Raw genomic sequence first — 16,873 nt, 5'->3', positions numbered from 1 at the left:
GAATTAATTGCATCAGTAGCATGGGATCTTCTTAGTGTTTGGGTAATTGCCAGGTTCTTGTGACCTGGTTTGGCCACTGTTGGAAACAGGATGCTGGGCTTGATGGACCCTTGCTCTGACCCAGCATGGCATGTTCTTATGTGTATGTACCCAAAGTGGTGAAAAGCCAGAGGGGACAATTTGTCCTTGCTGCTGTCATTTGCTCTGCTTCTTTCTTACCATGACTGAAAATGATATCCCAAGCATCAAGGTGCTCTTTCCAGACTTTGTTTTTTGTCCACTGAAGGAGCCCTGGGGGCATGTAGAGAAGAGGCAGCGTCGTCTTCAGCATTGTCTCCACGGCACTGATGAACTCTACAGATTCGGCATTGGGATTCTCTTCCAGGAGACCCAAACGCTGCCCGTATAGGACATAACTGCTCGCTGAGGAACAAAAATAAAGATAAAGAGGTGACAATGTGTACTCAGTGCTGAGGGCAAAGCACCCATGGCATACAGAGACAGCACTGCAGTGTATAGAGACGGCTCCCATGTGATACACAGCACTGATGTGGTACAGAGACAGCATTGATGTGATATATACATACCACTCATGGGGTACAGAGACAGCACTTCAGTGTACAGAGATAGCACCCATGTGATATACACAAACCACTCATGTGATACAGAGTCAGCACTACAGTGCACCCACAGCACCCATGGAGTACAGAGACAACATCCATGTGATACAAACACAGTACCAATGGCATACAGAGACAGCACTGCAGTGTACAGAGATGGCTCCCATGTGATACACAGCACTGATGTGGTACAGAGACAGCATCGATGTAATATATACACACCACTCATGGGATACAGAGACAGCACTGCAGTGTACAGAGAATGATCCCCTGTGATACACAGCACTGATGTGATATATACATACCACCCATGGGGTACAGAGACAGCACCCATGTGATATACACACCCATGTGATATATGCACACCACTCATGGGATACAGAGTCAGCACTACAGTGCACCCACAGCACCCATGGAATACAGAGACAACATCCATGTGATACACAGCACTGATGTGGTACAGAGACAGCATCGATGTGATATATACATACCACCCATGGGGTACAGAGACAGCACCCATGTGATATACACACACCACTCATGGGATACAGAGTCAGCACTACAGTGCACCCACAGCACCCATGGAGTACAGAGACAACATCCATGTGATACACAGCACTGATGTGGTACAGAGACAGCATCGATGTGATATATACATACCACCCATGGGGTACAGAGACAGAACCATGTGATATACACAAACCACTCATGGGATACAGAGCACTACAGAGTACACACAGCACCCATGGAGTACAGAGACAACATCCATGTGATACAAAGCACCCATGGGGTACAGAGAAAGCATTACAGTATACAGAGACAGTCATAGAAGAAGTCTTACATTTCAAGCATTAAACATAAGAAGTCTATGTAGAGATCCACAATGAGTGTGCCCCTCTCACACTGCCTCCATATACATACACTCAAGCATAAAACAGAAGTCTATGTAGAGATCCACAATGAGTGTGCCCCTCTCACACTACCCATATACATACACTCAAGCATAAAACAGAAGTCTATGTAGAGATCCACAATGAGTGTGCCCCTCTCACACTGCCTCCATGTACATACACTCAAGCATAAAACAGAAGTCTATGTAGAGATCCACAATGAGTGTGCCCCTCTCACACTACCCATATACATACACTCAAGCATAAAACAGAAATCTATGTAGAGATCCACAATGAGTGTGCCCCTCTCACACTACCCATAAACATACACTCAAGCATAAAACAGAAGTCTATGTAGAGATCCACAATGAGTGTGCCCCTCTCACACTGCCTCCATATACATACACTCAAGCATAAAACAGAAGTCTATGTAGAGATCCACAATGAGTGTGCCCCTCTCACACTACCCATATACATACACTCAAGCATAAAACAGAAGTCTATGTACAGATCCACAATGAGTGTGCCCCTCTCACACTACCCATATACATACACTCAAGCATAAAACAGAAGTCTATGTAGAGATCCACAATGAGTGTGCCCCTCTCACACTGCCTCCATGTACATACACTCAAGCATAAAACAGAAGTCTATGTAGAGATCCACAATGAGTGTGCCCCTCTCACACTGCCTCCATGTACATACACTCAAGCATAAAACAGAAGTCTATGTAGAGATCCACAATGAGTGTGCCCCTCTCACACTACCCATATACATACACTCAAGCATAAAACAGAAATCTATGTAGAGATCCACAATGAGTGTGCCCCTCTCACACTACCCATAAACATACACTCAAGCATAAAACAGAAGTCTATGTAGAGATCCACAATGAGTGTGCCCCTCTCACACTGCCTCCATATACATACACTCAAGCATAAAACAGAAGTCTATGTAGAGATCCACAATGAGTGTGCCCCTCTCACACTGCCTCCATGTACATACACTCAAGCATAAAACAGAAGTCTATGTAGAGATCCACAATGAGTGTGCCCCTCTCACACTACCCATATACATACACTCAAGCATAAAACAGAAGTCTATGTACAGATCCACAATGAGTGTGCCCCTCTCACACTACCCATATACATACACTCAAGCATAAAACAGAAGTCTATGTAGAGATCCACAATGAGTGTGCCCCTCTCACACTGCCTCCATGTACATACACTCAAGCATAAAACAGAAGTCTATGTAGAGATCCACAATGAGTGTGCCCCTCTCACACTGCCTCCATGTACATACACTCAAGCATAAAACAGAAGTCTATGTAGAGATCCACAATGAGTGTGCCCCTCTCACACTGCCTCCATGTACATACACTCAAGCATAAAACAGAAGTCTATGTAGAGATCCACGAGTGTGCCCCTCTCACACTGCCTCCATGTACATACACTCAAGCATAAAACAGAAGTCTAAGTAGAGATCCACAATGAGTGTGCCCCTCTCACACTACCCATATACATACACTCAAGCATAAAACAGAAATCTATGTAGAGATCCACAATGAGTGTGCCCCTCTCACACTACCCATAAACATACACTCAAGCATAAAACAGAAGTCTATGTAGAGATCCACAATGAGTGTGCCCCTCTCACACTGCCTCCATATACATACACTCAAGCATAAAACAGAAGTCTATGTAGAGATCCACAATGAGTGTGCCCCTCTCACACTACCCATATACATACACTCAAGCATAAAACAGAAGTCTATGTACAGATCCACAATGAGTGTGCCCCTCTCACACTGCCTCCATATACATACACTCAAGCATAAAACAGAAGTCTATGTACAGATCCACAATGAGTGTGCCCCTCTCACACTGCCTCCATGTACATACACTCAAGCATAAAACAGACGTCTATGTAGAGATCCACAATGAGTGTGCCCCTCTCACACTACCCTTATACATACACTCAAGCATAAAACAGAAGTCTATGTACAGATCCACAATGAGTGTGCCCCTCTCACACTGCCTCCATATACATACACTCAAGCATAAAACAGAAGTCTATGTACAGATCCACAATGAGTGTGCCCCTCTCACACTGCCTCCATGTACATACACTCAAGCATAAAACAGAAGTCTATGTACAGATCCACAATGAGTGTGCCCCTCTCACACTACCCATATACATACACTCAAGCATAAAACAGAAGTCTATGTACAGATCCACAATGAGTGTGCCCCTCTCACACTGCCTCCATATACATACATTCAAGCATAAAACAGAAGTCTATGTAGAGATCCACAATGAGTGTGCCCCTCTCACACTGCCTCCATATACATACACTCAAGCATAAAACAGAAGTCTATGTAGAGATCCACAATGAGTGTGCCCCTCTCACACTACCCATATACATACACTCAAGCATAAAACAGAAGTCTATGTAGAGATCCACAATGAGTGTGCCCCTCTCACACTGCCTCCATATACATACACTCAAGCATAAAACAGAAGTCTATGTACAGATCCACAATGAGTGTGCCCCTCTCACACTGCCTCCATATACATACACTCAAGCATAAAACAGAAGTCTATGTACAGATCCACAATGAGTGTGCCCCTCTCACACTGCCTCCATGTACATACACTCAAGCATAAAACAGAAGTCTATGTAGAGATCCACAATGAGTGTGCCCCTCTCACACTGCCTCCATATACATACACTCAAGCATAAAACAGAAGTCTATGTACAGATCCACAATGAGTGTGCCCCTCTCACACTACCCATATACATACGCTCAAGCATAAAACAGAAGTCTATGTAGAGATCCACAATGAGTGTGCCCCTCTCACACTACCCATATACATACACTCAAGCATAAAAACAGAAGTCTATGTAGAGATCCACAATGAGAGTGCCCCTCTCACACTACCCATATACATACACTCAAGCATAAAACAGAAGTCTATGTACAGATCCACAATGAGTGTGCCCCTCTCACACTACCGATATACATAACACTTAAGCATGAAACAGAAGAAGTGTATGTTCAGATCCACAATGAGTGTGCCCCTCTCATACTCCCCACATATACATACACTCAAGCATAAAACAGAAGTCTATGTAGAGATCCACAATGAGTGTGCCCCTCTCACACTGCCTCCATATACATACACTCAAGCATAAAACAGAAGTCTATGTAGAGATCCACAATGAGTGTGCCCCTCTCACACTACCCATATACATACACTCAAGCATAAAACAGAAGTCTATGTAGAGATCCACAATGAGTGTGCCCCTCTCACACTGCCTCCATATACATACACTCAAGCATAAAACAGAAGTCTATGTACAGATCCACAATGAGTGTGCCCCTCTCACACTGCCTCCATATACATACACTCAAGCATAAAACAGAAGTCTATGTACAGATCCACAATGAGTGTGCCCCTCTCACACTGCCTCCATGTACATACACTCAAGCATAAAACAGAAGTCTATGTAGAGATCCACAATGAGTGTGCCCCTCTCACACTGCCTCCATATACATACACTCAAGCATAAAACAGAAGTCTATGTACAGATCCACAATGAGTGTGCCCCTCTCACACTACCCATATACATACACTCAAGCATAAAACAGAAGTCTATGTAGAGATCCACAATGAGTGTGCCCCTCTCACACTACCCATATACATACACTCAAGCATAAAAACAGAAGTCTATGTAGAGATCCACAATGAGTGTGCCCCTCTCACACTACCCATATACATACACTCAAGCATAAAACAGAAGTCTATGTACAGATCCACAATGAGTGTGCCCCTCTCACACTACCGATATACATAACACTTAAGCATGAAACAGAAGAAGTGTATGTTCAGATCCACAATGAGTGTGCCCCTCTCATACTCCCCACATATACATACACTCAAGTGTGAATCGGAAGAGGTCTGCATAGAGATCCACAGTGAACGTGCCCCGCGTGTTCTTTCTGATTCTCCGATTCATGAATGTGACAAAGTCTTCAGCCACCTCCTGGAGAAAAGGAAGAAACTTCCTGACTCCTATTGGACTCAGCACTTCTTTATTCAGGATCAGACGGTCTGAACGCCATTCCTCACCATTTCTGTAATGTGGGAAAGGAAAGTGAGGGATCACAGGGCAGAAAGTAAGAATTCCTCTAGGTGTAGACCACTTTAAGCATAAACCAGAGCTCTAGTCCCTGACCTTATTCTACAGCAATAGCTCCTGAAGCCTCAGTCCCTGTCATTATTATACAATAGAGGCCCATGGTTGCTCATTCTCTGTCCTTATTATGCAGGAGTATCTTCTCTGGGCTCAGTCCTTGCCCCTATTATTCAGAAAGATCCTCCTGAGGCTCAGTCCATTTCCTTATTAGACAGCAGGAGGTCCTGGGAGCACAAACCCTGTACTTATTAGACAGCAGGAGGTCCTGGGAGCACAAACCCTGTCCTTATTAGACAACAGGAGGTCCTGGGAGCACAAACCCTGTACTTATTAGGCAGCAGGAGGTCCTGGGAGCACAAACCCTGTCCTTATTAGACAACAGGAGGTCCTGGGAACACAACCCCTGTCCTTATTAGACAACAGGAGGTCCTGGGAACACAACCCCTGTCCTTATTAGACAGCAGGAGGTCCTGGGAACACAAACCCTGTCCTTATTACGCAGCAGGAGGTCCTGGGAACTTAGTCCCAGTTGTTATTATAACTTCATGGAGTATGCCCTAGTCCTTATATTATCTGAAAGCTAAATAACAGATTCACATCCGCCCTTTTACAGCACTTCTTGGCATTGAATCTCAGCTGCCATATCTTCGACCACTCTTCCAATTTCCTTAAATCCTGTCTCATTCTCTCCACTCCTTCCGGCGTGTCCACTCTGTTGCAGATCTTAGTGTCATCCACAAAAAGACAAATCTTACCTTCTATCCCGTCCGCAATGTCGCTCACAAAGATATTGAACAGGACCGGTCCCAACACCGATCCTTGCGGTACCCTGCTTAAAACCGCTCTCTCTTCAGAGAGAGTTCCATTTACCATCACACATTGTCTTCTGTCCATCAACCAGTTTGCAATCCAGGTCACCACCTCAGCACTCACTCCTAAGCTTCTCATTTTATTCACAAGCCTCCTGTGATTTGTTCAGAACTCTCTTCCTTGTAAAAGTAGCTGGCTGACATTAAAGCTGAATTAGCTTCAATAAAGAAAGTCTCACCCACTTTACATTATTCAGGAATTAATTCCCTATTACCACAGAAAAACAAAAAGTGAAGGAAAAAAGGTTTTACAGTGGGCTCAGGTAGGATAAGACCTGTGACCCACAGACACCCCTTCTTCACAACTGTGCAGCCCACTTGTACCCACCACCACTGACACAGGGCATTAAGGAACCCAAAAAACATGATTACAGTGGGCTCTGGTAGAGTAAGACCTGTAATGCAGAGACACATGCTCTTTCAAGTGACACAGGTACCAAACATCTTCTCTGTATTAGATAAACTCCAAGAGCTGAAAAGGATAAGACCCCTCTTCCACACTCAAGATTTCAGAACAATTCTTCAAGCAATTATCTTCTCAAAGTTAGATTATTGTAATTCAATCTTTCTAGGTCTCCCTTCCTCTTACATCAAACCGCTACAGATGGTACAAAATGCGGCAGCACGAATTCTAACAAACACCAGGAGGAGAGACCACATCACTCCAATCCTAAAAAATCTCCATTGGCTGCCAATACATTTCAGAATCATCTACAAGTCCATTTCCATTATTTACAAAATCATCCACCAACATGCCCCAATTGACCTACAAATCCCTCTCCGATTACATAACTCCTCAAGACAGACAAGAGACGCATACAAAGGATCACTCCAGGTCCCATCCACCAAAACCACCAAACACATCTCTTCAAGGGATCGAGCCCTCTCAACAGCCGGTCCCCACTTATGGAACTCCATCCCCCCTGATCTGAGACAGGAGCCCTGCCTCCCAACCTTTAGGAAAAGACTTAAGACCTGGCTCTTTAAGCAAGCATTCCCGGACCCTACTTAATCTCTCTTCATTTCTTCTTATCTAGCTCAGTCTTCCTAGCTCCAGGAATGTATAATCTTCCTTACTGACGTTATTCTCTCCTCTCATTTTCTCTTCGCCCAGTTCAATATGCCCTGTTATGTGTAACTATTTTTCTCTGCACTTAAGTTAAAGTTTGAAGTTATTGTGCATCCCTGTTTCAGATGTAAACCAGCATGATGTGATTGTATCATGAATGCCAGTATATAAAAAACCTAAATAAATAAATAATGAAGAAGCTCTTGTGAAAGAGATTGAAGTGGTATCTGAAAAGGAAAAAGAAACCCAATGCATACAGAAATTCCATAATACAATCAATAACCAAAGGAAAAAGCTCATTGTGCTGGGTGACTGACATCAGAGGCACTAATTTGGGAAACACTACAGTTAAAAGCCTTCCAGGATCATCGGCCGGCAGAAATGCTATTCAGATAGTCAAAGCGATCAAAGAAGAAAACAAAGACTCTAAAGTTGATATCATCATCCATCTGGGAACCAACGATCTTGCTAGTAACAGCATCCAAGTGCTACAGAGATTTCCAGTCTCTAGCGAAGCAGATTAGTCACATGGCGACAGCCATTGCCTTTTCAGAAGTGTTACCTGTTCATGGAAAGGGGAAGGAGAGGCTAAGCCTGGCCCCAGGGCTGAAGTAAGTTTTGAAACAATTGTGCATCCACTTGCATGTGCCAACCCCGGATTTTATAACATTTGTTCGCATACACCTTTTAAAATCTACCCCTAAAAGAACAGCGTTTAAGAAATATAAAGGATCCCAAAGGGAGGAGCACAAGGAAGAATATTTGTATCAACTGAGGGAGACAAAGAAATTAATCAAGAAAGCGAAAAATCAAGCGGAAGAGAGGATTGCCAAAGAGGTAAAGAGAGGTGACAAAACATTTTTCAGATACATCAGAGAAAGGAGAAAAGTTCAAAGTAGTATAGTGAGACTGCAAGGTGGAAAGGATCAATGTGTGGAGAGAGACAAAGAAATGGCAGAAATATTAAACAAATACTTCAGTTCTGTGTTCACTAAAGAGGACACAGGAGAAGGACCATCGCTAGTTAACAAGAAACTGGAGGGGAGGGGAGTAGATGTAACTCCATTTACAGAGGAGAATGTATGGGAAGAGCTGGGGAAACTGAAAGTGGACAAAGCCATGGAGCCTGATGAGGTTCATCCCAGGATACTGAGGGAGCTCAGAGATGTGCTGGCGGCTCCGCTGTGTGACCTGTTCAATAGATCCCTAGAAAGTGGACAAAGCCATGGGGCCTGATGAGGTTCATCCCAGGATACTGAGGGAGCTCAGAGATGTGCTGGCGGCTCCGCTGTGTGACCTGTTCAATAGATCCCTGGAAAGTGGACAAAGCCATGGGGCCTGATGAGGTCCATCCCAGGATACTGAGGGAGCTCAGAGATGAGCTGGCGGCTCCGCTGTGTGACCTGTTCAATAGATGCCTGGAAAGTGGAGAAAGCCATGGGGCCTGATGAGGTCCATCCCAGGATACTGAGGGAGCTCAGAGATGAACTGGGGGCTCCGCTGTGTGACCTGTTCAATAGATACCTGGAAAGTGGACAAAGCCATGGGGCCTGATGAGGTCCATCCCAGGATACTGAGGGAGCTCAGAGATGATCTGGCGGCTCCACTGTGTGACCTGTTCAATAGATCCCTGGAAAGTGGACAAAGCCATGGGGCCTGATGAGGTTCATCCCAGGATACTGAGGATGCTCAGAGATGAGCTGGCGGCTCCGCTGCGTGACCTGTTCAATAGATCCCTGGAAAGTGGACAAAGCCATGGGGCCTGATGAGGTTCATCCCAGGATACTGAGGGAGCTCAGAGATGTGCTGGCGGCTCCGCTGCGTGACCTGTTCAATAGATCCCTGGAAAGTGGACAAAGCCATGGGGCCTGATGAGGTTCATCCCAGGATACTGAGGGAGCTCAGAGATGAGCTGGCGGCTCCGCTGCGTGACCTGTTCAATAGATCCCTGGAAAGTGGACAAAGCCATGGGGCCTGATGAGGTTCATCCCAGGATACGGAGGATGCTCAGAGATGAGCTGGCGGCTCCGCTGCGTGACCTGTTCAATAGATCCCTGGAAAGTGGACAAAGCCATGGGGCCTGATGAGGTTCATCCCAGGATACTGAGGGAGCTCAGAGATGTGCTGGCGGCTCCGCTGTGTGACCTGTTCAATAGATCCCTGGAAAGTGGACAAAGCCATGGGGCCTGATGAGGTTCATCCCAGGATACTGAGGGAGCTCAGAGATGTGCTGGCGGCTCCGCTGTGTGACCTGTTCAATAGATCCCTGGAAAGTGGACAAAGCCATGGGGCCTGATGAGGTTCATCCCAGGATACTGAGGGAGCTCAGAGATGAGCTGGCGGCTCCGCTGTGTGACCTGTTCAATAGATCCCTGGAAAGTGGACAAAGCCATGGGGCCTGATGAGGTTCATCCCAGGATACTGAGGATGCTCAGAGATGAGCTGGTGGCTCCGCTGCATGACCTGTTCAATAGATCCCTGGAAAGTGGACAAAGCCATGGGGCCTGATGAGGTTCATCCCAGGATACTGAGGGAGCTCAGAGATGAGCTGGCGGCTCCGCTGTGTGACCTGTTCAATAGATCCCTGGAAAGTGGACAAAGCCATGGGGCCTGATGAGGTTCATCCCAGGATACTGAGGGAGCTCAGAGATGTGCTGGTGGCTCCGCTGTGTGACCTGTTCAATAGATCCCTGGAAAGTGGACAAAGCCATGGGGCCTGATGAGGTTCATCCCAGGATACTGAGGGAGCTCAGAGATGAGCTGGCGGCTCTGCTGTGTGACCTGTTCAATAGATCCCTGGAAACGGGAGCGGTGCCGAGTGATTGGAGAAGAGCGGAGGTGGTCCCGCTTCACAAGAGTGGGAGCTGAGAGGAGGCTGGTAACTACAGGCCAGTTAGCCTCACTTCGGTGGTGGGAAAAGTAATGGAGTCACTGCTGAAAGAAAGAATAGTGAACTATCTACAGTCGGGAGAATTGATGGATCAGAGGCAGCATGGATTCACCAGGGGAAGATCCTGTCAGACTAATCTGATTGACTTTTTTGATTGGGTTACTAGGGAATTGGATCGAGGAAGAGAGAGCGCTCGATGTCATCTACTTGGATTTCAGGAACTCCCAGGGACTCAGTAGTGGTCTGCTTTTAAATGGAGCCAGACTTTGTTGTTTTTTTTTTTTTACTAACTCTCCTGCATTGTTCCACCTTTACAGCCTCTATTCATCCTGCACTTCCTGCAGCGCTGGTTTTGCCCCTCTCTATCAGTATGGTTTATACCTGAGAATTCTGATTTTTCTGGTTTATTTGACTTCTTTACAAACAGAATGCACCTGCAGTCCTAGGGTTAACACAGTAGAGTCCAGCGGGCTAAGTGCCGGCTCGCACAGTACCACCGTCCAGTCAGAGCGTTCCCCCTGGGACCTGACCCACAGGTCATAGATTGGATCCGTGCCCCCCGCCCCCCCCCCCCCCACCCCCACAGATTGCAGTGGATGCAGAAGGGGAAGAGGACAGTGTGAGGTCATGGGAGCCATTGTGAGCGAGCCCTGCCTTGCAGTATACGAGTCAGTGAGCTTCCAGGGTGCAAGGAATTGCAGAACCACAGCTCCATGCATTGCCTGCACTGCAGCAAGTTTCAGAAAAAGACTGGACTGAACTCCCTGAGTGTGGCTGTGTTGGAGCCCTTCCTGTGGAGACTAAATCCATGAGACAGTAGCCTCAGTGTCTCTGACTTAAGGGAGAGAGGGATGAGCAGCAAAGAACAGGACTGTACTGGGAAGTTAACAACATAAGAACCTGCCATACTGGGTCAGACCAAGGGTCCATCAAGCCCAGCATCCTGTTTCCAACTGAGGCCAATCCAGGCCATAAGAACCTGGCAAGTACCCAAACACTAAGAAGATCCCATGCTACTGATGCAATTAATAGCAGTGGCTATTCCCTAAGTAAACTTGATTAATAGCAGGTAATGGACTTCTCCTCCAAGAACTTATCCAATCCTTTTGTAAACCCAGCTACACTAACTGCACTAACCACATCCTCTGGCAACAAATTCCAGAGTTTAATTGTGCGTTGAGTGAAAAAGAACTTTCCCCGATTAGTTTTAAATGTGCTACTTGCTAACTTCATGGAGTGCCCCCTAGTCCTTCTATTATCCGAAAGAGTAAATAACCGATTCACATCTACCCGTTCTAGACCTCTCATGATTTTATACACCTTTATCATATCCCCCCTCAGTCGTCTCTTCTCCAAGCTGAAAAGTCCTAACCTCTTTAGTCTTTCCTCATAGGGGAGCTGTTCCATCCCCTTATCATTTTGGTCGCCCTTCTCTGTACCTTCTCCATCGCAATTATATCTTTTTTGAGATGCGGCGACCAGAATTGTACGCAGTATTCAAGGTGTGGTCTCACCATGGAGCGATACACAGACATTATGACATTTTCTGTTCTATTAACCATTCCCTTCCTAATAATTCCTAACATTTTGTTTGCTTTTTTGACTGCCGCAGCACACTGAGCCGACGATTTCAATGTGTTATCCACTATGATGCCTAGATCTTTTTCCTGAGTGGTAGCTCCTAATATGGAACCCAACATTGTGTAATTATAGCATGGGTTATTTTTCCCTATATGCAACACCTTGCACTTGTCCACATTAAATTTCATCTGCCATTTGGATGCCCAATTTTCCAGTCTCACAAGGTCTTCCTGCAATTTATCACAATCTGCTTGTGATTTAACTACTCTGAACAATTTTGTATCATCTGCAAATTTGATTATCTCACTCGTCATATTTCTTTTCAGATCATTTATAAATATACTAGCCGTTAAGCCCGTAACAACGGGCTCGGTCCGTTTCCTTCCCACTCCCTCCCCCTCATTCTCCCTCCTCCTTCACTCTCTCCCCCCCTCCCTCTCACCTTTCCCCTCTCAGCCCCTCACCTCCCTCCCTCACCTCCCTTCTCCTCTCTCTCACCTCCCTCTCTCCCTCCCTCACCTCCCTCCCTCTCTCTCACCTCCCTCTCTCCCTCCCTCACCTCCCTCCCTCTCTCTCACACCTCCCTCCCTCTCTCTCACACCTCCCTCCCCCTCTCTCACCTCCCTCTCTCTCACCTTCCCTCCCTCCCTCTCACCTCCCTCTGTCACCTCCCTCTCTCTCTCTCACCTCCCTCCCTCTCTCTCTCTCCTCCCTCCCTCTCTCTCTCTCTCACCTTCCCTCTCACCACCTTCTCCTCCCGCTCCTGCCGGCAGATCTCGGGGGGGGGGGGGTGTCACTCGCGCGTGGCGCCGCTGCTTTCCGCGCACGGCGCTGCTTCTCCTGCCGCTCCTGCCGGCAGATCTCGGGGGGGGGGGTGTCACTCGCTCGCGGCGCCGCTGCTTTCCGCGCGCGGCGCTGCTTCTCCTGCCGGCAGATCTCGGGGGGGGGGGGGTGTCACTCGCGCCCGGCGCCTCTGCTCCTCCTCCCGCTCTTGCTTCGCGGCTGCCGCCGCTCCTGCGGCCCCACCGCCATGTTTTTTGTTTCGGGCACGCACGGCTCTGACCAACGTGCTGGCCCGCACATGTGCGGTAGAGCTGCTCTCTACTGTGCATTTGTGGGCCGTCGGTCAGAGCCCATTTATAAGGTAGATTGAAAAGCACAGGTCACATTCTCTCAAAGACTTTGGGGTCTACACTGAAAGGGTTTGTCTGGCTAAGTTCAGGATTTAACCAGAAAGACAGCAGGTTTACAAAATACTGCCTGTGGGGAAACGTGGGTTTTACATTCTCTGCGAGTTGTTGCATTGCTGTGTGACAGTTTTCCCCAGAGAGCTCATTTCCTCTGTGCTGGGCTGCAGGTGGTGTTTCAGTGAGGCTTGAAAGGCTGTACAATGAAACATCATGCAGTGCCTTTAGACGGAAGGCTATAACTAATCAGAGGGCCATTGGTCATTTGTAAGTACTGTGCTCCTGCAGACAGAGAAGTAGGGTTGAAGGTCTCTGCTGGGATAAATTATGGAGAAAAGCCAACAGTCGCTCAGAAGTGCATGGTTCAGAATGATGTTTCTTTCATAAATGCTAAGAGAACAAGGAAATTAGGGCTTCCTGATAGAGAGATTGCAATAAATGCCAAAGTGAACCAGGTGGCTTTAAGTCAAGAGCAGACAGAGCAGAAAGATTACAAATTACCCCTATCAACTGATGAGCAGGTTAATACAAACAAGAAACATACTTTGAAGTGTCTATATACAAATGCTAGAAGTCTAAAAAATAAGATGGGAGAGTTAGAGTGCATAGTAGAGGTAGATATAATTGACATCTCAGAGACTTGGTGGAAGGTGGATAACCAATGGGACACTGTGATACCAAGGTACAAATTATAAAGAAATGATAGGATGGATCAAATTGGTGGAGGGCTGGCTATATATAATATAAATTATAATATATATAAATAATGCATATATATTTATAAAAAGAGCATTGAGTCAAACAGGATAAAAGTTCTGCAGGAAACAAAATGTAATGTTGAATTTTTATGGATAGAAATTCCAGGTGGAAAAGGGAATAGAATAGTAATGGGGGTGTACTACCCTCCACCTGGCCAGAATGAACTAACAGACGATGAAATGCTAAAAGAAATTAGAGAAGCTAAGAAATCAGCAGCACAGTAATAATGGGAGATTTCAATTATCCCAGTACTGATTGGGTGACTGTCACATCAGGACATTCTAGAGAAGTAAAGTTCCCAGATGAAATAAATGACTGATTCATGGAGCAGCTGGTACCAGAACCAACAAGAGAGGAAACTATCTTAGACCTCATTTGTAGTGGACAGCCCCATGGATTAACCATTTAGCAAAATAAGCACTTGCATAGGACACCAAGGGAAGGATGGCAGCACAGAGTGTTGAAAATTTGCTCCCTAGTTATAAGTAAATAATTTGCTTCTAATGCTTTACTGATATTTAGTGTTAAATAATTACAATTTTAAAAAAGTTTATGCTTAATATAGTTGTGGGGTCTGGCCTGGAGAATGGCCTGGAAGAAAACTGATTTTTTAATGTCTTATTTCATCTTCAGCACTTATTGAGTCTTAATGTCTTATCAGTTAAGCAATGGAAGAGCCAAGAGGGCATCCTTATTGGGCTGTGCTTAGGGCATCAGTTGGCCATAATCTGGCCCTGGTAGTGGAACACAGGATTTGGTGTGAGAGGTAACAGTGATGGAGCCACTTGGTGTTATAATTAGTGAGGTTTGGGTGGACCCTTGGACAATGTGGCAGCTGACCACACCCACGGGGGGAAGTCCCGTGAGGGGCCACATGTCAGGCTCAGCTTAGGACACACAAACACAGAGATTGATCTTTTATTAGACAATGTAATGAAGCCACCAGAGGTGGCAGTGGTGAGCAGCAGAAGTAGCCCGGCTGGGCTAGTGTCCCTCAGGCGCTGGAACAGCGACTCCTCCGGTAGCAATGCTGTAGTGGAAAGAACTGAGAATAATGAGTACAGTGGAATATGCACAAAGCCCCAGTATGGAGAACCCCAGGATAGGGAGAGCAGGCCCTCGAGGAGCGAGTACCTGATCCCTGAGAGCTGAGAGGCTTGAAGGTAATGTACTCACACAGCGGTTCCACGTAGGAGATGGCACTAGGGCTGGATCAGAGGCAGGCCCTCGAGGAGCGAGTACCTGATCCATGAGAGCTGAGAGGCTTGAAGGTGATGTACTCACACAGCAGTTCCACGTAGGAGATGGCACTAGGGCTGGATCAGAGGCAGGCCCTCGAGGAGCGAGTACCTGATCCCTGAGAGCTGAGAGGCTTGAAGGTGATGTACTCACACAGCGGTTCCACGTAGGAGATGACACCAGGGCTGGATCAGAGGCAGGCCCTCGAGGAGCGAGTACCTGATCCCTGAGAGCTGAGAGGCTTGAAGGTAATGTACTCACACAGCGGTTCCACGTAGGAGATGGCACCAGGGCTGGAACGGAGGCAGGCCCTCGAGGAGCGAGTACCTGATCCCTGAGAGCTGAGAGGCTTGAAGGTAATGTACTCACACAGCGGTTCCACGTAGGAGATGGCACTAGGGCTGGAACGGAGGCAGGCCCTCGAGGAGCGAGTACCTGGTTCCAGGGAACAGCTCTGAGGTGAAGATGGTCGTACTCACTGGTGTTGAAAATAGCGAATCCTTCCAGGCAGAAGAGAAGGTAGGAGCAGGCAGCGAGTCAGGGAACATGGGCCATCGAGGAGCGAGTACCGATTTCCTGATAGCAACCTGAAAAGCAAGTGAGGCCCCCGAGGAGCGGGTACCCTGTTAGCGTTAAGAGTCCAATGGAAATTGGAGAGGCAGATTAGCTGGGTATGGAGAGCGAATCCCATCCGTAAGATTCCCCTTGCTAACTCAAAGGCTAGCAAACATCGTAGGCTTTAAATATCCGGGCAGCGTGACGTCATCACAGGGGGACGCCCCTGAGGTTCGCGCCAAGTAGGAAATAAGAGCGAGGGCCGCGTGGCTTGCGCGCCCTAAGGTACCAGCGGAGCATGGCGGGAGGCAACGCCCAAGCCGGTCCGGGGACGCCGGAGAGGACGGCAGGCAGACGCCACGGCAGCCAGGCATCCATCCATAGCGAGAGGAGGTGCAAAGAAAGAAAGGTAGGTGGAGTGAAGCCATTGGGAAGGGACGGTTGCAACACTGATCACAACATGATCAAATTTGACTTAATAACTGGAGGGAGGACATTAAAGAAATCTACTGAGACATAATTTAACTTTCAAAAGGGAGACTATAAGAAAAGAGGGGGGATATGATAGAGGTCTTTAAGATCATGAGAGGTCTAGAACGGGTAGATGTGAATCGGTTATTTACACTTTCGGATAACAGAAGGACTAGGGGGCATTCCATGAAGTTAGCATGGGACACATTTAAGACTAATCGGAGAAAGTTCTTTTTCACTCAACGCACAGTTAAGCTCTGGAATTTGTTGCCAGAGGATGTGGTTAGTGCAGTTAGTATAGCTGTGTTTAAAAAAGGATTGGATAAGTTCTTGGAGGAGAAGTCCATTAACGGCTATTAATCAAGTTTACTTAGGGAATAGCCACTGCTATTAATTGCATCAGTAGCATGGGATGATCTTAGTGTTTGGGTAATTGCCAGGTACTTGTGGCCTGGTTTGGCCTCTGCTGGAAACAGGATGCTGGACTTGATGGACCCTTGGTCTGACCCAGCATGGCAAGTTCTTATGTTCTTATGTTC

The 16,873-nt window shown here is 46.8% G+C and overlaps 1 protein-coding gene across 1 annotated transcript in view; it reads right to left on the bottom strand.

Moving 5' to 3' along the window:
* LOC115082631 (cytochrome P450 11B, mitochondrial-like) overlaps positions 1–16,873 on the bottom strand; it is a gene marked incomplete at its 3' end in the record, with an annotated part of 53,939 nt that overhangs the window by 16,056 nt on the left and 21,010 nt on the right. Inside the window, exons 3-4 of the mRNA XM_029586839.1 lie at positions 5,453–5,652; positions 220–423 (exon numbers count right to left, since the gene is read on the bottom strand). Coding sequence (XP_029442699.1) covers positions 220–423; positions 5,453–5,652 — 404 coding nt within the window. The remainder of the gene's footprint in view (positions 1–219; positions 424–5,452; positions 5,653–16,873) is intronic.

This window comes from Rhinatrema bivittatum, unplaced genomic scaffold, assembly GCF_901001135.1.
Source record: "Rhinatrema bivittatum unplaced genomic scaffold, aRhiBiv1.1, whole genome shotgun sequence".
Lineage (NCBI taxonomy): Eukaryota > Metazoa > Chordata > Amphibia > Gymnophiona > Rhinatrematidae > Rhinatrema > Rhinatrema bivittatum.
The sequence above is the reverse complement of the archived record's forward strand: the minus strand, read 5'-3'. Positions and strand labels throughout refer to the sequence as shown.